The sequence below is a fragment of the Rana temporaria genome, chromosome 1 (assembly GCF_905171775.1).
Source record: "Rana temporaria chromosome 1, aRanTem1.1, whole genome shotgun sequence".
Classification (NCBI taxonomy): domain Eukaryota; kingdom Metazoa; phylum Chordata; class Amphibia; order Anura; family Ranidae; genus Rana; species Rana temporaria.
The window spans coordinates 508,545,516-508,568,302 of record NC_053489.1 but is presented as its reverse complement, the minus strand read 5'-3'; the positions used below and the strand labels follow the sequence as shown (position 1 = coordinate 508,568,302).

The following is a 22,787-nucleotide window of genomic DNA, read 5'->3' as shown; positions in this document are numbered from 1 at the left end:
ATCTATTTGTCCTGACTTATTTGAAACTGCATCCTGTAGGTTATCCATTATCTATGATCCTATGTGTTCTTCGCCTAACATTAATTTGATTTGCTATTGAAGCAGACGTGGTTCACAGTGGGGCACTAAGCTTGTATAGATGAACTGTACAGCTGCCATTTGTCTCACTTAGCCTTCAAAACTGCATGGAGGGTATTGTGTGAGATTATCACTAAAGGCAAACCATGAAACTGGTATGCATTGTATATATAGTTGAAACAGACCTGTAGTCAAGTTGAAACCTGTGAGTATTTAGGAAATGCAAAGGTATGTTCTATATACTTGCCACTTTATGAAGCTTTTTATTTGTCATTTGATTAAAGCTCCAATATGTGTTGCATTTTAAGCAATTAGCAAAATTCATAAAAAGATGAAAAATATCTGCTTATTCAAATAATTTTTGTTTCAGAATTACAAATACAAATTTCAGATGAAAAAATCCTCCACTAAAATGCCTGTACAAGAGGAGTATAGAGTTTGTTTACCCTTATCTAAACAATTTTAGTTGCCATAAAATTTCCAAATGTAAACATATCAATAGGTTTTCAGTAATTTCAGCATATATATTGATTATTTTGTGTTTGTCATTCACCCTCAACACAAACTAATATTTTGAATAATTATTATGACCTTAAATTGTCTCTCACTGTTCAGCGCTGGGGTATCTTTGCACAAGATTTGGAATCTCCAGCATTCCTAGAAACATATTGCTGCCAGAAGTTCTGTAAAATCATCTTTTCCCCTATTCATTACAGGCTGTAAGATATAGATATATAGATATCGTTTGTTTTTAGAGTTTTTTTATAGATTTTTTTTTACTTCTTAACCACTTAAGCCCCGGACCTTTAGGCAGCTAAATGCCCAGGCCAGGTTTTGCGATTCGGCACTGCGTCGCTTTAACAGACAATTGCGCGGTCGTGCGACGTGGCTCCCAAACAAAATTGACATCCTTTTTTTCCCACAAATAGAGCTTTCTTTTGGTGGTATTTGATCACCTCTGGGGTTTTTATTTTTTGCGCTATAAACAAAAATAGAGCGACAATTTTGAAAAAAAATGCAATATTTTTTACTTTTTGCTATAATAAATATCCCCCAAAAACATATATACATTTTTTTTCCTCAGTTTAGGCCGATACGTATTCTTCTACCTATTTTTGGTAAAAAAAAATCACAATAAGCGCTTATCAATTGGCTTGCGCAAAATTTATAGCGTTTTTTTTTTTTTTACTACTAATGGCGGCGATCAGCGATTTTTTTCGTGACTGCGACATTATGGCGAACACTTCAGACAATTTTGACACATTTTTGGGATCATTGTAATAGATACAGTACATCTCTAAATGGCTCACAATTAAATGGACACAATTGTTGAGATTTTGTTGAGATTTTTTTTAAACTATTTCGGATGCAAATCTTCTCAGATTCTTTTCTTTATGCTGGCTGCATACTCTTTAAATCAAGTGAACTGATGGTTGAAACCAGCTATCAAACTGTCTGCAGTCGTATAATGTAATCTGTCAGCTGCTTAATGCACCGTTTCTTAATAACATAGCAAAATGTAACAAATTTGTTTTCAAATGTGATGGATTTGATGCCATATCCACAGACAACACAAGGTTAACACTTGTTAGAAAAATAACAAGGAGAGGTAAAACTATAAAATCGAATAAAAACCTGTCTCTAAACTTAGTGCTAAACTGTTATGCTAAACTACAGTATGTTTTTTTTCTTTACCAACTTGGGAGCAGAGAAAGAACTTGATAGTATGTCAATACATGACAAAGACTAATTTGACTAATTTGGGGTCAGTAGATTGAGATGGTAAATAAATAGTCAGAAGTACACAGTGGAACCTCGGATTGCGAGTAACGCGGTTAACGAGCGTTTCGGAATACGAGCACTGTATTTTTTTAAATCTTAACTCAGTTTGCGAGTGTTGTCTCACAATACGAGCAGGATTCAAGCCAAAGCTGTGTGCAGTACCACATTTGGCCTGAGGTGGGGGGGGGGGGGGGCGGGAGCTGAGCGGAGCTGAACGGCGTCGACCAGTGCCGTTCGGAAATGCTCGGAAAGACTCAGAAATATGCTGTTTCTGAGCCTTTCCGAGGTTTACAGAGGTCAGCCAAACTGTCCTCGGGCCTTTCCGTGTGTTCCCGAGGCTCTCCGGAGCCCCCACCTCTGGCTGCATGCGGTATTGCATGCCATTGAAGTCAATGTGGAACTAATTATTTTAATTTCCATTGACTTCAATGGGGAAACTCGCTTTGATATGCAAGTACTTTGGATTACGAGCATTCTCCTGGAACGGATTATGCTCATAATCCAAGGTTCCAATGTATACAGTATGTGGTAATCTGAAACTTGGAAAAAAAATTTACTGGCATATATTGGAAATGGATACTAATTTAGACTAGAAAAATGGACTTTAGGCGGCACACGGGTAATAAATATAAAAATCTATAGATATTTTTTATAGAAATCTATATAAAAAATTCATAAATCATAATACAGTATTCATCAGCATATGGGCCGAACAAGTACTACAATAACACACAGGTACACTCAAATTATGAGAAATACATAACCAACAAGCAATAGAAGTATATAGAGGGGCAGATCCACGTACCTGCGCCTAATCTTCCGCCGGGCGCAGCGTATCTAAGATACACTATGCCGCCGTAACTTTTTTTTTCCGAATCCTCAAAGAATTTGCGCCGTAAGTTACGGCGGCGTAGTGTATCTTTGGCGGCGTAAGGGCGCGGGATTCAAATGGATGTAATGGGGGCGTGTTTTATGTAAATACGTCATGACCCGACGTAAACAGCGTTTTTTTTTAACTGCCATTGCGCCGTCCGTGGGGGTATCCCAGTGCGCATGCTTGAAATTAACCCAGAACAAGCCAATGCTTCCGACGGTGACGTCATTCTACGCAAATCCCTATTCGCAAACGACTTACGCAAACGACGTAAAAATTTCAAATTTTTACGCGGGAAGGACGGCCATACTTAACATTGCGTACGCCTCATAACAGCAGCTTTAACTATACACTGGAAAAAGGCGAACGCAAACGACGTAAAAAAATGTGCCGGCCGGTCGTACGTTCGTGGATCGCCGTAACTAGCTAATTTGCATACTCTATGCGGAATTCGACGTAAACACCACCTAGCGGCCGCCGAAAAATTGCAGCTTGGATCCGAGACTAAGACGTACGCCTGTCGGATCTAGCCGAGATGCCGTCGTATCTTGTTTTGAGGATACAAAACAAAGATACGACGCGCAAAATTTGAAATTACGCGGCGTATCAAGAGATACGCCGGCATAATACCTTTGTGGATCTGCCCTATAGAGTGTAAAGCCTTGAAAATGGGTCCAATATGCAGGATATTAATTCTTGCTCTGCTCTACATGTTTTGCGGGGAAACGCTTCTTCAGGAGCATGATGGTCTAATGGAAGACATACATAGACATAAACAAAAACAACATCAGGGATGTTAATTAATCACACAATTTTATACATAAAACATCAAAACTATGTTAAAAGCATCAACATTGTTGTCTGTATGTGTAGTGGGCGTCCACATTCCCCCATCTAGCATCACCAAGAACAAGTGAACTGCACCCCCACTACTGGGGCAACTAAAAACCGGCTCTAGTCTATAGAATACAGTAACTAGACACATAAGGAGTCTCCAATAGATGGGGCATAGGTAACCTCAATCCCCCCACCCACCATAGAAGGAACTAAAAGGGGGGAGGGAAACAAAAACATATATATAAAGGTCAGCCATACTAAAATAAACATCAATACTGAAAGGAAGTTCAAATATATGATAAAGGTATATTGTATGTTTTACTTACAGACAGGTCATAATAAGTAATGAACACGAACCTGGATACCAACATTCTGTCTGTGTGTGTATATCTAACCCAGCCAGCCAGCTGGATTTTAAGTATTCTAGGAAAAAAATATATATAGTATTTAATGTTTTGGGTCACCATCAAACTTTTGTATTGGTATCAAAATCATTCCCTCCCCTCTAGAAAAAACAAATAAAGCTCACCATCATACGACAGCAGAATATTAAGCCAAACACAGTCTGCTGGTAAGCAGAGAGAGAGGATTTCCTCCAGGTGTAGTTAACCTTTTTTGCCACAGGTAGAGAAATTGGTACAGATCTGGTTCATAGACCAGGCAGGAAAAAGTATCTGCCCAGAAATTAGCCCAGAAAGTAGTAGGTAAGGCCAAGTTCTAAAAAGACAAACATAACAAAAGCCCTTTTAGAGACAAATCCAGTGACACAGCTAGAGCATAGTCACAGCGTGGCATAGGCTGAATATTACCTTAACATCTGTCATGTGGGTGAGAAAAGGGGGGTCCTGTGGAGAGACTTTCCTGTGTGCTGCCAAGAAGGAGCAGTGTGTGCCGACTTTAAACGCCCCCATAGGAAGAATGTCAATCCCGCCGGATGTGACGTCATTCCGAGAGGTCAGAATCTACCGCGCCAGCGATGACGCTGACGTGGCATACATCGGCCAATGTGACGGCAGCAAGGGTGAAGTTCACAGGGCCGGAAATTGCCCTGTGCATCGCCTAGCGCCGGACCCCGGTCATGGAAAAAGACCGGGGACAAAGGCGCTAAACCAAATAGTGAGAGCAAAATGTCCAAATTGAAATGGGTGAGCCAATGGGGGAAGGCAACCCGCCTGAAGACACCATCCATACACGGACAGCATATAAAAAAAAAAAAAAAACTCTAAATAAAATAGGTGCTCAAAGTCCACCTAGCATTTAGTAGGAGTATACACACATATTTTTTGGAATATCCAGGACTTCCTATTTCAGTTTGAAAAAGAGGATATATTAAAACAATATATAAAGGGGTTTAATTTTAAAGTCTAATGGTGCGTACACACAATGATTTTTCGGCATGAAAAAAAACAACGTTTTTAAAAACGTCATTTAAAATGACCGTGTGTGGGCTTCACATCGTTTTTCGGCATCTGAAAAACAACCAAAAAAAAAACAGTACAGTTATGACTTCATGACATCAAGTTAAAAAACTCTCAAAGAAGTTCACAATGAAAAAGCCTCATAAAACAATAGTGTTTTGAAAGGGGATAGCTAAGAGAAATGGTTGTCAAACTGAGGGTGCCCAAGCTTCTGTTCTTTGCTTCCCAGGTTAATATAATAAATGTAGGCCTTTTGTGTCATCTACAAGGATGTAGGAAATACATCTCAGGAGGCAGGCTGAGGGGGTTGACAGAACACCCTTCACTTCCCTCAAAATGTATCACATGTGCTCTAAGCAAGAGGCAAATTCATTATTTTACTGCTTGTCTCAGCTTACCACTTTCTGTATATGTTGAAGATGGAATGATAAGGTTGCTGATATTTGTAAAATCAAATGAATTATGTAATGTCCATTATGAATGCCTTAGAACTTGATACCTTTTCAACCTATATTGTTACCTGTCTAGTCACAACTTAATTATAAGGAGAATCTGCAGATGTCTAAGTAATGTATAAAACAGAGTTATATAATCCCCCTAGTAAACTAAGGAATCAACTATTTGCTTTCTATTTGCGTTTTGTGAAAATGGACATCCTCTTGGCTACCAGGACCATTAGGAGTAGGGACTACAATGGGGGCAATGGACCAATTGCCTTAACCCTAGCACTAAACCTACTGTAGAAAAAAGAACACTGCATACACTAATGCCCTGTACACACAATCGGTTCATCCGATGAAAACGGTCTGATGGATTATTTCATCAGATATCCGATGAAGCTGACTTTTATCAGTCATGCCTTCACACCATCGGTTAAAACGTGCTAAGAAAAATGAAGTTCAATGCTTCCAAACATGCGTCGACTTGATTCTGAGCATGCGTGGATTTTTAACCGATGGACGTACCCACAGACGATCGTTTTTTTTCTATCGGTTACTTAACCATCAGATAATTTTAAAACAAGTTCCTAGTTTTTTAACCAATGGATAAATAACTGATTGGGCCCACACACAATCGGTTAGTCTCATGAAAACGGTCCATCAGACCGTTTTCATCAGACAAACCGATCGTGTGTATGCGGCATTAGTTTAATGCTTTTTTCATATATTCTCTATTTTCTAATATGTAAATTTTATTAAATGCAAAGGCTACCTCGTAGTCATGTGCTGCTAAAGCTGAAACAATACACAGACTACTAGTGAGAATATATTATAGCGGCTTTTCAGAGAGCAAAGTAGTACTGGATAAAGTGGACGGAAATTTAAACTGACTTCTATTATAATGCTAATTTGCATAAAATTAATTTCCTTCAAAGCTTACACAACCTACTACATTTTCTGAGATAATTTCCAAACTGAATGCAGAGAATAAAAAAACGAGATCCCACTTCCACTAGCTATAAGGGAGAACCATGAAAAACGTGAATTATATAACAATGTAGAATATGCCATTACCCATTTTCAGAAGTATTCTGAAAATGGGTAACAATTTATAAAATCTCCTGACCTTCTAATTTCTGCAGGCATTTCTTAAATTAGATAATGCTGCTATTTGTTTTATACTTAGTCATCAATGATTTGAAATTAATATGGGTCTTGAGAAAAGTAAAGAACAGTAGCTTTAGCTGAAAATGTAATGCAGAACCATCTTGCACACTGATATGATATCGCAGAGACCAAGAGTAAAATGAAATGAGAACAAGCCAAATAGAGGAAAAAAAGTTAATGGAAAGAAAGAAACTAACTATCGTAAAGGGCAGAAAATGAATTAATGCAAAAGTAAAAACTTGAACATAATGCATTGAGTAAAAATAATAAATACCATATTAAAAAAGCATCTGACCAGTTTTTGTCTATTAAATATTAGTTTTCCTAAAAAATAAAACATAAAAAACAACAATTGTACGTGGCTTTTTGTTATGATTTTAGGCCACTTTATTACGATTACATAAGATTATATTTGAATCAAATCTACAATAACACTATTTGATCCTTAGGCCCATTATTCAAATTATGGCTCTTGTACTTGTGTTTTCTATGTGACAGTAAGGCCTTGTACACACGATAGGTTAACCAGAGGACAACGGCCTGATGGACCATTTTCATCGGTCAAAACCGATCGTGTGTGGGCCCCATAGGTTATTTAACCATCGGTTAAAAAAAAGCCAACTTGCTTTAAATTTAACCGATGGATTCCTAACCGATGGGAAAAAAACGATCGTTAGTAGGCATAACCAAAAATCCACGCATGCTCATAATCAAGTCGACGCATGCTTGGAAGCATTGAACTTCGTTTTTTTCAGCACGTCGTTGGGTTTTACGTCACCGTGTTCTGACAGGATCGTTTTTTTAACAGATGGTGTGTAGGCACGACGGACATTCAGTAAGCTTAATCGGCTAACTGACGACAACGGTCCATCAGACCGTTCTTGTCGGATGGACTGATCGTGTGTACGAGGCTTTAGTGAACTTTAAATGTAAGCACAAGGGATGTAAGGGCGGAAGGTTTTTTCACATTTGTTGTTTTCAGTCTGAAGCTTTCAAAGGCCACCTCCCACCTAAGAGGATTTTTTATTTGTCAGTGAGCACTGGTGGGGAAAAATGTTGTGTTCTCAGCATTATTATTAAGACTACATTAAAAGTACATGTTACCGAAGTACCTTTGCTTTTCAATGACTGTAACTGTAACTGTAATAGGATAGCTTACCACCAAAGACCTTTATATATATGATGCCAGCATCAAATTTTGCTTCTCAGCAATCGCACAAAACTAAAATTAATGTATTGCCTAGGAGTATTTTGAAATCACTAAAACTACCCTTATATCCAGTTGAATTATTGATGGATGGACTCAATTTCACTAGGTCTAAATGGTAGTATGAAATCACATGGTTTATCACCATCCTTTTTTGAGATCCCCAGAAATGCTGAATAGTCCAAATCTTGCAAGAAGACAGGCCTATGCAATGCTAGAGCATCTTGCTACCCAGCCACCCCCAGGAGTTTCTCTAAAGGAGGGTGATGTCACCATCAGCTACTGTAGACACATCTGTAAATAAGCAGACATTAATTTCTTAGTGCAAGATTTGCTTTAATTATATAGTTTTTTAAACATCGATTATTAAAAAAAAAAAATATGATGGTCAATCTATTTTGGGGTTTAAGAAATTGTATAGGGACTATAGAGCTAGGTTATTAAATGAGCAGTGCATGTTCACATTGCAAAATGAATTGAAACTTTTCAAAAAAGAGAATTCACGTAGCTTAGTAAATGACATAAAGTTTTCTGACTTTCAATCATTCAATCATGAGAACAAAGATCTTGATTTTTATCTCCTTTTCACATAATTGGGTAAGTTAAGTGGACATTCAACTTGCTTCACTCCTTTAGTAAGTAAACCCCATTGTCTATAAAAACAGAGTCTGCAATAACCTTTTTTTTTACAGGTCTACAACTTACAAATTGCCACGCCCAATATAGATGAAAGAAGTATATGGGCAGAAATTATACTCACTTGCAGTAAATTGAAGCGTCCATGAACTGTATTATGTTATGATGAGCCCAATATGTTTCCACATCTACCTAATTTGGCTCAAATTGACTATAATAACCAATTAAAATGTCAGCTTATAATTAAACCACTATTAAATGTAATATATCTTACAAATAAATGAATGATCTGTTTTAATAATGACTATTATAGGTCTAAAAGATACAACCTAAGGGGATTCTTATTGTATTCTTTATTTTTTTAGGTTCTACCTCAATTTTGTTACTGAAGAAGTTGAAAACCCAGAGAAGTAAGTAGAATAATATGTATTTTTATTTTAAATTAGTTAATTGGAAACCTTCTAAAATGTGTGTTTTGCATTGTAGATGGTGTAGGGTGGGTTAGGTCCCACACCAATTCTTTAAAAGTGTCTTGTCTCTGATGTTATAATTTCTGTTTTGCACTAGTTGTGTACTGAAATAATTATTTTTAAATTCAGTCCTAAATGTGGAGGGAGCCTACTTAACACCGCAGAGAGAGCCTCATGATTAGAGGGGAGGTCAGTCACATGGCTTTGACAGGTCACCGCCTCAGTTTTTTTGCCTTTTCATTTTATCTGTGTTCTGCTTCCTTTTGAGTCCCAAGTATGCATGTTTAAAGCACGGCACAGTTTTTCCTTATTAGATTTTTTTAAAAGTAGCAGTATGGCTACCTTAGGACCACACCACTGCTTTATAACTGGGGCCCCATCAGCGTTAAGGTTTTTTCACATTGCTCTACTCTTCTTTGTATTTTTTTTTCTAGCAACATTTTCTTTATCCGTTTACCAACAGCAATGGCTGTGTCTGTACAGACCACTCTACGTGACATATCACTTCATTGATTTCATATATGTATGGGGTCTCTGCAGTTTGTCACACATTTTTGAATTTCCTTCATACATGAAAGATTGTTTTAAAGTCCCACAATTGTGTCCTTTTCCACTTCACAATCATGCTTCTAGCTGCTTGAGAAATGTCTGCTAGATCTTGCGTTCCTTTTCTTTGTGGCAGCTTTTGGCAGCATGGTAATTGCCATTAAGCACAGGCAGATGTCTCTATCCTAGGGACATTGCTTGAGACTGGCATGACAATAGAGGAGAACTAGGAGTTTCCAGTCAGATAGCCAGTCATAGTTCTGCAGTGTCAAACAGTATGTCTTCAATCAGCATTCACTGAACTGCTGTGCTGAACTACTGTGCTGACTGCTAGCTTGGTCTTCATTCATCTCTTTCTCCTTGTATGTAAGTAGTGTATGTAATAAGCGTCAGACAGTCTGACACTAAATTAACCCTGTCACGTAAAGGCTTCAACAGCCTTCCAGCTCTGTATCTTGTAAGTTAGAAACTGAGCAGATAAAATTGAATTTATAGTTACATAAAAATACCAGAGTTAACAAAAGGCTGTTGAATTGATAACCGGCACATATAGGTTTTTAAGGCTCCATGCCCACTGGGAGGTCCAAAATGTTATAGCTGGTCCAAGAACAAAATGCTTAGGGAAATCTTCCAATGGTGCACCCGTTCCTGGTATAACTGTCCAAGAGGGAATGTCCCCTCACTTTTGGAGATTTCTAACTTCCTGTTGAATTTCTGGGACAGGAAGTGAAGGTCAATTTCCCCAATGGTACACAGACAGCAGAAAAATAATTTGGCAGGAGTTAACCCTTTAGTTTTTCCACAACTATGTATGCAATTTATTTGGAAAAATTTGACTATTTGTTTTACTGCATTCTGTAAATGGTATTCTATACATGTCATTGGGGATGTTTTAAGAGAATCAGACAACCAATGATAAGGCTTTGAATAGTAAGCAAAACTGCTTAGCTGTTTCCAAAATGATTCTTCCAAAAGTTTTGTAACAATGTCATTGCTTGCACCTGCACAGAATGCTGGAAATGTGAACAAATAGTCATAACGAGCCTTAATAAATATCTTGCTCGTGCGTATAATTTTGGTACATGCAGATGAGGGTTGAAGCCTCTTCTTTGCTTACTAACATATGTAAAATGTGTTTACTTAATGTCTCTCTAAGATGGTGATGCATGGCTGATGATCAGATCATTTGCAAGAGTTTGACTCTGTTGCTATTGTATGTTTTAAATTAATTGTTAAAACAGGCAGATGCTTTTACTGTGTTTTCCCAGCTGCTGACACTGAACAATCTGCATTATTGTAAAGAACTGTTCAGTTTTTTAAGCAGACATATCATTATTGCTTAGGAATTGTACAATGCAGTTGTGTTTTAGATACTATCATTGTTAAATATGAAAGCAGAAAGCGCATTTCCTATTTGAAAAAAAAAAACAAAAAAAACAAAAACAAAACACAAACACATACTATACAAGTGAACAGCAAAGTATTAACAAGGGAAATTGAGGGAGTTTGCAAAAACTTGAGAAGGCGGTTATTTTTTATTCATAAACCAAGCCTTCCAGATGTCCCCATTTCAGACACATATCTCTTTGCTTGTCTTTCTGCAAGAATTATACCTCTGGCAATGTTGACATTTAGATCTACAAAAATGTACTAATGTAGAGCAAAAAGTATATTCTTTATAAATAGAACAACCCAATGGAGTATATATTACAAATAAAGGAGGGTTAGTTAGCAAAAGTTAGAAACAGATGCCCGGATTCACAAAGCACTTGCGCCGACGTATCTCAACATACGCATAAGTGCAAATGTGCGCCGTCGTATCTGTGCGCCGGACCCACAAACTAAGATACGCCTAAAAACAGGCTTCATCCCGCCAAAGTAACTTGCCTACGCCGGCGTAGCGTGGGCGCATATTTAGGCTGGACGCATGTGGCGCTCCCATTGATTTTGTATTCAAAATGCAAATTGGGGAAATACGGCGATTCATGAACGTACGTGCACCAGACGCAGGCTAAGCAATGTGTGCGTAAGTTGTACGTCTGGCGTAAAGTTAAGCCCCATAAAGGAGGTGTAACCCAGCAGCAGACATGCAAAGGTCTGCACCAGGGAAGACAAGCCAACGTATTTTACAGAGTTTACGTTGGACGTGTGTGTGGCTGGGCGTACAGTGGGTGCCTGTGATATTGTGTCAATCTCGCTCCCTTTCTCGGCGAGATTGACCACCTACGAGCCCCATCGCGGGATCCAGCGCCGGGCTGGCTTGCTGCGATGGAGACAAAGCCGTCATAGAAGCCACACGTGTGCGGCGTTTGGTATGAATACTGAGGGGGAACTCCCCGCCGGATTGTAAATAAAAATCCGGCATGGGTTCCCCCCTCAGGAGCATGCCGGGCCCTTAGGTCTGGTATGGGTTGTAAGGAGAGCCATATCAACTATTTTCATTTAGCTGCAATTTATTTTATAAATGATTTTAGAAAACAAAATAAAAAGAATCAATGTTTTCATTAGATCCCATTCAGATGTGTATTTCTTTTTCTAGAAAATAAGAAAATAAATATTTTTGTTACCGTGTGCAACATTTTAAAACACCAGAACACTATTTAGTCATAGGTTTTCGTGGTATGCTCTTTGGGTTGCTCTTGATAATGATATTTATCTGAAAGAACACAGTGCATGCTGGTATTTGTAAAATGTGAGAACATTGCGTCCTAGAAGTATCAAGCATGGACCAGTTTTACATTTTCTACCATAAATGGGAGCTAGAAATAGATGTTCCAAGAAGTCTTATGACTACAAATTCTTCTTTTGAAATGCGTCCCTGTTCAGGAAGTTGAGAGCATGATGACATAGATGCTAGTTCATTTCAAAGATGAAATAATTTTTAATTAAAATACACTAAGGGCAGTTTAATACAGCTGTGGCCATTGTAAGCTCTTATTTGCCCTCTCAACCCATGTGTTTTTCTCCCATTAGCCTTCATTGCAGCATTCTAGCCTCCCTTTACACTGAAAAAGGCAAGATCAGAAACTTAACTTTGAGTCCCTAAAATGTATGCCATTCCATTTTCATTTGAAGCATGGCAATGACATCCCTTGCCTGAGGCATGATAAATTGACATGGTTTCATTAGACAAGGTGATTGACTTAACCATTCGACCTGTGGCTTGATTAATAATTACACAGTAAATAGAATAAAGGGCACACACATATTGTTACATTTGATATATCATTGTATGTATTGTTTGAGTTCTTGATAGTTTCAGGTCCCAACTGCATTTACCAATGTAGCTGGTGATTTTTTTTATTTTATTTTTATTCAATTTGAATATTCAGCATTTTTTAAAGAATACTGCAATATCAATTGTATTATCATTGTGGATTTTAAAGTGATGGCCTTGTATCTTTCCATTCTGTTTTCTAAAACAATTATATTTCTGTGAACTGCAGATTTAATGAAAACTTACTAATTGCACCCTAGCCAATGGCAGGCAATTTATTCTTACAATCAGTTATTTTGCAAGACCCATGGAAAGTTCTAACATGGGTCCTATATAGGGAGAACTATGTCTCTTTTTTGTAATGGCATATAGATATGAGTTTTTACTCTGCTAGATTGCTTAAAAAAGTTGTACTTTCCAACATTTTCAAGTTCTAAAACTGGGATCCATCATCCTGTGAAACCACATACCCCCAAGATGTGGATATTTAGGCCTCGTACACACGATAGGTTAACCAGAGGACAACGGTCTGAAGGACCGTTTTCATCGGTCAAAACCGATCATGTGTGGGCCCCATAGGTTATTTAACCATAGGTTAAAAAAAAGACAACTTGCTTTAAAATTAACCTATGGATTCCTAACTGATAGGTCAAAACCGATTGTTAGTAGGCACGAACCATCGGTTAAAAATCCACGCATGCTCAGAATCAAGTCGACACATGCTTGGAAGCATTGAACTTCGTTTTTTTCAGCACGTCGTTGTGTTTTACGTCACCGTGTTCTGACACGACCGGTTATTTAACTTATGGTGTGTAGGCGTGACGGACCATCAGTCAGCTTCATCGGTTACCGTTGTCCTCTGGTTAACCTATCATGTGTACGAGGCTTTAGACAACCCACCTAGACCAACCTAGAACAAACAAGGTTTTACCTTGAGAATACTGCAAAACATTGCTGTATATGTTGGGTTTTATGACCCACATATAAGTGTCAGCTAAGTATCTTCTTTGATCAACTGTACACCTTGAGATTTTCAATAAAAAAATACTATACATGGTTTATTTTATATTTATTTTATATTACTGTTATGTATTACAGTACTGTAGTTGCAGTTTACTGTGTCCAGAAGTGACAACTCTGTAATCTATTCTTGTAGTTCTTTTAATTATTAAGACTTAAACATTTGCCATCTTTAAGCTGTATATATATTCCCTCAGGAACAGCTGGTTACCGGGATCATGACTGGAGCTGCATCCATGATCTTTGCATCATTTTTTAGGACAGGCAATGGGTTTTCTGCAAAAAGTGATCTGAGAAACTTTACAGCCACCTGATCACTTTAAATGGCTCAGAAAGGGGGCTTCTTGTTACCACTACAAGAGGTCAGACTGGCTGGCCACAGAACAGAGAACCTTTGTTATTATCAATAAAGCTGGAAGTAACAAGGATTTCATCACTTAAGGTTTCGGTTCTGTGTTTTCCTGGCCAGTGCCAGCCATGAAAGCAGCTGATAATACCAATTTATATTTGATTGGCTACCAAAGAGGGCAGAAGAGGGATAAGGGTAATAGACCCCTAATCTCTCTATAAAGAATACCTGTCACTGCCCAAGCTAACACAAGGGATGTTGTTCATGCCTTGTGATAGCAATAAAGTTGAATAATAAAAAAAAAAGTGTAAAAAAACAATTAAAATAAAATAAACTTTAAAAATTAAAGCACTCCTGTCTACTTATGCTAATGTGCAAATGAAAATATGCACTTATATCCAGCAAGCATATGTAATTGTGATCGCTGCAAACACAATAACGAGAGCAGTAATTCTAGCACTAAAGCTCATATTTAATTCTAAACTGGTAACCTGTAAATGCTTGCAAAGAATTGTTAATTAATAATTCTAAGTACTGTAGTTTGCTGTCGTGTGATGGGTGCCCAACTCCTTCTCCATTCATAAATTATGTATTATAGTTTCAATAAATGAAAAACTATCTATGAATGGAGGATAAGTGGATAAATGAGAGGTCTTTCATTCAAAGGTCCTCCATTCCCAGATTTTTTATTTATTTTTGTATCCATAAAAGTACAGCTTCATTGAATGGACAAGAAGGTAGGCTAAAAGTTTGGGCACAACTGACACTCTTGATGAATGTACTGTATATGACAGCAGCACAAGGGACACATCCCAATGATTGTAAGTAATGTCCCTTGGGCTGATTTTGTAAATCATTTTTTTGATTAAACTTAAGCTGTGTTAATGGAAGAGCTGGGCACAGAATAGTCAGCAGTTTGTGACAAGTCCCTTGGCTCTATTAACCCCTGTGGTGCCAGAAAATTACAACCGCATTGGTAGAAGGGATCAACTATATCTGCAGCAGAAGGGACACATCCAATTGATTGTATGTACTGCCCCCTGTGCTGATTTTTCTAAAGCATTGTTTTGACTAAATGTAGGATTTAAGACTTAGTAGCACATTCATTTTTTATTTTGTTTGGATGCAGGCTGCACACAATAAAAAAAAAATGCATAAACAAATAAATAATAATAATAGGAAACTTTGTACAACAAGTAAGCAAATAATCTGAAAACATATTTATCCATTCTTGAACCTTACTAGTTAGAGCAGCATACTATCTACACTTGCATTTATTTGATAATGCAGAAAATAATTATGTATCATTTTAAAGTCAGAACAGGAGAATAGCTCAGGCTAATTTGTATACTTCAGTTTTGTGGAGTAATCACCGTGACAATAATTGCTTTTTTGCAAATCAGAAATGGAAATTTTTTAATAGTTGACTACATGACATGACGCACAAACAGTATGCTTTTCAACATTCAATATAAATAGCCATAATACTGCTTGTGAGTAATGAGATAACAGCTCCCTTTAAAACCTGGACTCAGCCCCCTATGTTCTGCCTTGTGTCACTGACCTGCAACACATTGATCAAAAATTTTCATGCAGAGCATGGACTATATCTTAGACGCAGCATTGAGTCTCCAAACAGATTTATTTCAGATCATCAGAGGAAGCTGTTTTTTGCTCTCCTTTGCAGATTTTGTTTTCATATCAATCTAGTGTCCTCTACGCTTAAAATATGTGTGGTGGGCACTTGCAAGCAAGATACCGTATGCGAATATGGGCTGCAATTTATATAAATCATTCACATCAAAGGTAGAATTATCAATAACTACCAGACATTCATGATTTTTTTTTTTAAGAATAAAGTCATATGTTGGGAAATGCAGCTATCTGTGCTCTGGAATAGGCTGCAGCATTACTTTAAATTGCTTCTCTGCTCTTCTGCTAAGCCTACATTTCCCATTTGCTTTCATTCCCACAATAGCAACCATAGACTACGTAATGATATGACACTGTCCATTTAAATGACATACTAGTATTAAGAAATACAGTTGCAGAGAGAAGAACGAGGATGCGCCTAATATGTAACTCATACACAATCATCTATTGAAATATATTGCTCTCAGGTCCCCTTCGGCAGGGTTTATATGTTCATTAATAAAAATAACAATGCTATAGCATGTATAAATTATGAAATGCAGACATCGCCAAGAGGTATGAACTCCAATACACATTATTAACAGCCACTATCATAAAACAGAAGATAGCAGTCCCAAATCAATTTTTCTATTGAGTTGCATACTGTGAGGTTCCCTCACAAAGGCAGCAGCAGAAAATAAATGCACTGTGGAAGAAAATAGCGTAGACTACATTACAGGTTACAAACAAAGCAGAAAATAAGCACAGAGAAATAATATATCCAAGAATAACAGGCTTTTTAATTAAAATTGAACCATAGGAATACTGCAGCAAAATGGATTGTGGTAAATGAAGCTTTAAAGAACACATGACATGTATTTATTGAAGAAAAAAAGAGAGGCAAGCTTGGTGTTGTTTAATACAAAGAAATATCTGTATTGAATTACTTATTTAATTTTTCATTTAAATGACCTTGAAAATAAAGTAATAAATAGTGGCGCATATAATTTTTGCCTGTAGCTGACTTTGTAGGAATCCTAGAGCTAGTTTTAAAAATGGATTGTCATAGCAATAATGTTCTAGGTACAAAGGAATAAACAGGGAATGCAAATAACATGCTTAATAACTACTTATAGCTACTAAACTGATCTTTAAAATTAAAATAATGTCAGGCAGGGTTAGGTCTCTTATAAACAAGTAAAACGGACAGGTAATATATATGCTATATTGACAAAAGTATTGGGATGCCTGCCTTTACACACACATGAACTTTAATGGCATCCCAGTCTTAGTCCGTAGGGTTCAATATTGAGTTGGCCCACCCTTTGCAGCTCTAACAGCTTCAACTCTTCTGGGAACAAGGTTTAGGAGAGTGTCTATGGGAATGTTTGACCATTCTTTCAGAAGTGCAATTTGTGAGGTCAGGCACTGACGTTTGGCAAGAAGGCCTGGCACGCAAGCTTTTCCCACAAAGTTGGGTGCATGACATTGTTCAAAGTGTCTTGGTATGGTGACGCATTAAGAGGTCCCTTCACTGGAACTAAGGGGCCTAGCTCAACCCCTGAAAAATAACCCCACACCATAATCCCCCTCCACCAAATGATTTGGACCAGTGCACAAAGCAAGATCCATAAAGACATGGATGAGCGAGTTTGGGGTGGAGGAACTTGACTGGCCTGCACAGAGTCCTGACATCAACCCAACACAACCCCTTTGAAATGAATTAGAGCGGAGACTGCGAGCCAGGCCTTCTCATCTACATCAGTGCCTGACCTCACAAATGCGCTTCTGGAAGAATGGTCAAACATTCCCATAGACACACTCCTACACCTTGTGCACAGCCTTCCCAATAGAGTTAAAGCTGTTATGGCTGCAAAGCGTGGGCCAACTCAATATTAAACCTTATGGACTAAGACTGGGATGCCAATAAGGTTCATGTGCATGTAACGGGGCAGGTGTCCTAATACTTTCGTTAATATAGTGTATATCCAACCTACAGTATATATTTTTTTTATTTTGTTTTGTTTTAGAAATGATACATAATGGAATAACCTTAGTTTTTCCCTTGTATTTAATGATCCAGAAACACATAAGAATATATCTTTCCACAGTGAGTGGAAATCTCTACTCCCATCTACTTTTATTCAATTGCCAATGGTCACCATAGAGGAGAAATCTCAACAACAGAAACATAAAGTTTAATTTACTAAAAGAAAACAGACTATCCAGTTTGAAAGAAAATTATCTATGCTATGGTTAAAAAAACAAAAAACAAACATATAAAACATTTAACTGAAATAAAATTATTCTGAGAGCATAAGTTACATAGTCTTGTGATCAAAATATGAAAGTATATATCAAAGTATAGGAATTATACCTACCGTACAAATACTGGTATTCTTGCAGCTTAAATGAAAGATAAATGTTACATGTGCCCTGTGCCTTTTCTTTTCTTAAATGCTCTTTCTTCTGTTTTCTTTCCATTTTTCAATATTATTAACATGTTTTTCTGTTTTATATTTCATATTCTGTAATTGGTCACACTTTTTTTTTTCATGTAGTGTCTTTAACTATATTTTTTAACCAATTTTTTATTTAATAAAAGACCGCTATTAAAAAAACATATAGTATGGCTTCTATGAATGCCTTTTTTTTCACATTCCAATTACAGGCTTCATCAGGATCTCATCAAAATAGTAATGAATTATTATTATCCCAAAAAATCCACATAGGATAAAATTGATATAAACAAACAAAGGGGCAGATCCACATACATCTGCGTGGGCGCAGTGTATGTGAGATACGCTACGCCGCTGTAACTTGCTTTACTTTTCTTTGAATCCTAAAATAATTTGCGCCATAAGTTACGGCAGCGTAGTGTATCTCTCGCGGCATAAGGGCGCGGAATTCAAATTGGGCGGGTAGGGGGCGTGTTTCATTTAAATGAAGCGCGTCCCCGCGCCGAACGAACTGCGCATGCCCCATCCGTCAAAACTCCCAGGGTGCATTGCTCCAAATGACGTCGCAAGGACGTCATTGTTTTCGACGTGAACGTAAATGGCGTCCAGCCCCATTCACGGACGACTTACGCAAACAACATAAAATTTTCAAAATTATACGTGGGAACGACAGCCATACTTAACATTGAGTACGCCACCAGATAGCAGCTTTAACTATATGCCGGAAAAAGCCGAACGGAAACGACGTAAAAAAATGCGATGGATGCTCATACGTTCGTGGATCGTCGGAAATAGCTAATTTGCATACTCAACGCGGATTACGATGGGAGCGCCACCTAGCCGACGTCGAAAAATTGCATCTAAGATCCAAAGGCGTACGAAGACGTCGGATCTAACCCAGATGCTGTCGTATCTTGTTTGAGGATTCAAAAGAAAGATACGACGTGGGAATTTTTAAATTATGCCAGCGTATCAATAGATACGCCGGCGTACTTTCTTTGTGGATCTACCCCAAATTGTTTAAAATACATTAATAGTGCGGTTATTCAAATGTAATAGTAGCATGTGGGCATGAAGTTTTTTTTGGAGGTTTCCTCCAGGTTCCCTATTTGGACAGACAAAATACATAATTCTAGGAAATTTGTAGCATATAAATGTATTTTAACAGAATATGAAAAACGTATGAAACTATAAAAAACGATATTGTCTAAAAAATATAAAAAAAATGTTTATTTGTGACCCCCTTATGAATTAGTAGAACAGATGGCGGTTTCTTTTCTCTATAATAAGCTAGCGTAAGTGTATTATGCACAAAAGTTTGATCTCTGAGCCTTTTATGCCCATAATGTATAAAAACCCAGCACGACAATTGATTTTTATCTGAAATAGAAGAACACTTCATAGGAAGCACATGTGCACAGTAAGGGACCTGGCAGTGCAGGGACCTGAGATGCAATATCTAATAGGAAACATCTGCTCACAACATGCACAGTCACCTCCTAAGGACACTGTCATTAAACTACATAGCTCATGTACTAACACATTCAAACTGTTTAACTCCTACAGTATGAACTATTAAAATGTATTATGGTATACTGTACAACTAGAGAAGTGTGATTATTGTGTATTATAGTCAAATGACTAAATACTTATGAACCAGATGTTCAATCCAGATCACGTGATTGATTTTGTAGAAGGCAGATCCGTAAAGCTACTAATGTAATCAGTTTGTATTTACTAATAATTGGACCTGTAAGTGTTAAGATGGATATAGCATAATATCCGAAGACTGGTTGTTTGTTTTTTATTATTATAAATTGTAGCAAGAAGGCTAACAGCTGGTAGTCATTGGTGCAAAGAGTACCACAAGTTTGCAAGAATTGTTATTAACTGTAAAGTAAAAAAAAAAATTAGGCCGTAGGGACACCCATTCCTGGAAAATTGATAAATGCAGCCACTAAAACCTTGATGCAGGGCTGTTTCATTTAAGGACCTACTGTACATGTGGCCACTAAACCCTTGTTCCAGGGTGTTTTAATTTGAGGATCCATTTGTAGGCACAACCAATAAAACTTTGTTTATTGGCGCTATTTTATTATTGGACCTGAATGTAGGTGCTGAGACTAAATCCAGGTTCCAAGGCTGTTATACTGTAATGCCACATACACACGATCGGTTCATCCGATGAAAACGGGCCGATGGATTTTTTTATCAGATATCTGATGAAGCTGACTTTTATCAGTCTTGCCTACACACCATCAGTTAAAAATCCGTTTGTGTCAGAACGCAGTGACGTAAAACACTATGACGTGCTGAGAAAAATGAAGTTCAATGCTTCCGAGCATGCGTCGACTTGATTCTGGTGCATGCATGGATTTTTAACCGATGGACTTGCCCACAGACGATCGGTTGTTTCTATTGTTCTTTTTTACCATCAGATAATATTAAAACAGGTTCTACGTTTTTTCACCGATGGGAAAAAAAACGATGGGGCCCACACACGATCGGTTCGTCTGATGAAAACGGTCCATCGGACCGTTTTCATCAGACGAACAGATCGTGTGTACACGGCATTACTATTGGTGTTGGTGTTAGTTAACCTGAGAAAACCAGGATAGAGAGGGATAAGTTAAGGTTAAGACCACAGTGATATAGCATGCAGAACAGAGAGGTCAAAAAGCTGTGTTTGCAACTCAGCTGAGCCCAATCCTCCCATTTTATGTTTAAGGACTATGACGTCATATAGTGCACATACAAGCAAAGAGATTAGAAAACTGACATTCTGGTTTCAAGATCCAGTCCAGATCAGGTTGAGATACAGCCTAGCAGTGATTACCAGATGGTCTGTTGGCCAAATAACTGGACCTGATTGATCAAGTTTCTTATGTTTACATTATGCATCTCTGTCCTATTCTTGGACATATGGGTATGAGTATAGAAAGAAAGCTGTTAGTTCAAGGTATTTTTTGCAATATGTATTTCAACCTGTATTATTTAAAGCGGAGGTTCACCCTCAATAGAAAATGCATCTTATTAAGACTGCCACAATAACTACATGTTAAGTCTGCTATCAAAAAAAAATGAAATGATTCCAGTACCTTTATTCAGCTGAGAATACCAGGCACTTCCGGGTATCCCTCCCGCGGGAGTGGGCGTGTCATTAATTTCGCAAGCGCCCCAGTGTTTTCTGGGACTCGATCCTCATGTCTCCTGGGAGCACAGCCTCATGCTTCCCAGGAGACGAGTCATAAGGCAGATTCAGTGAATATTGCGGGATTTCACTAATCACGTGACATCTGCATTCACCGCTTCCCAGAAGCATTTGCTTGTGGGCTTCACGCTGCCCACAAGCAAAATGGAAACGACCTGAAGAACATTTTATAAAGTCACATTTTATGCCGACGGAGATTGTGGGGCAGTAGCAACATTAAAGATGTGAGTACTATTTTTTTAACATTACAAGAGTTTAAGGAACCAAAAAGAAAAAAAAAAACTTCAGGACCGCGAAACCCCCGCTTTAAGATAACCTACACTTTTTTGTCTCCTTTATGTATTTCACATTAGGCTGATGCTCCCAAAGGAACCCACGGCCACATTTCTTAATCATACTCATACAAACATTAGAGATCATTTGGAAATAAGATGATTAACCTAATGCCGCGTACACACGATCGGATTTTCCATTGGAAAAACCTTGGATGTTTTTTCCGACGGAATTTCTGCTCAAGCTTGGCTTGCATACACACGGTCACACAAAAGTTCTCTGAACTTTTGACCATCAAGAACGCGGTGACGTACAACACTACGACAAGCCGAGAAAACAAAGTTAAATGCTTCCAAGCATGCATTGGAATTTTGCGCTCGGAATAGCTACAGACAGTCTGAAAATTTGAGAACCAGCTCTCAATCTTTTGTTGGCGGAAATTCCGACAGCAAAAGTCCGATAGAGCATACACACACAGTCAGAATTTCCATTCAAAAGCTCACATCAGACTTTTTCTGACGGAATATCCGGTCGTGTGTACGGGGCATAACAGTATGTCTTTAGAATATGGGTACAATACAGGCTCATTGCATATAGGAACCCAGAACCCACAGCTGTTAGACAAGAGTGGAAACACGTATTCTTGGTATGAGGAAACTGTTATACTTACCTGTTCTGTGCAATGGCTTTGCACAGAGCAGTCCTGTTCCTCCTCTTCTTGGGTTCCCTGCTGGTACTACAGGCTCCTCCCTCCTGCCTGTCAATTTACACATGGAGTGTGGCTTGGACCAGGCCCCCACTATCTCCTCATTGGCTCACTGGCTGTGATTGACAAGTAGCGGGAGCCAATGTCTACTGGTGCTGTCTCAGCCAATGAAGAAGGAGAAACCTGGGAGAGCCAAGGCACATTGTTGGATCTAGAAGGGGCTTGGGTAAATGTTATGGGGGTTGGGGCACTGCTACACACAAAAGTGTTTTTACCTTCATGCATGAATTAGCCTTTACAACCACTTTAATCATTTTCTCTAAAAAATAAAAAATACATAAATAAAAAACAAAATATTTACAAGCATTTTTATTATAAAACATACGCTGAAGAAAAATGAATGTGGGTATTCTCTATTAACATAAAAAAACACATACTTAGAGGTTTAACGTTATTGATGTCACA

At 37.9% G+C, this 22,787-nt stretch overlaps 1 protein-coding gene across 1 annotated transcript in view; it reads left to right on the top strand.

The window, feature by feature from the left end:
- The window catches only part of SLC7A11 (solute carrier family 7 member 11), a 361,100-nt gene that overhangs the window by 111,125 nt on the left and 227,188 nt on the right, over window positions 1–22,787 (top strand). The window contains 1 exon segment of the mRNA XM_040330993.1: window positions 8,805–8,849. Coding sequence (XP_040186927.1) covers window positions 8,805–8,849 — 45 coding nt within the window.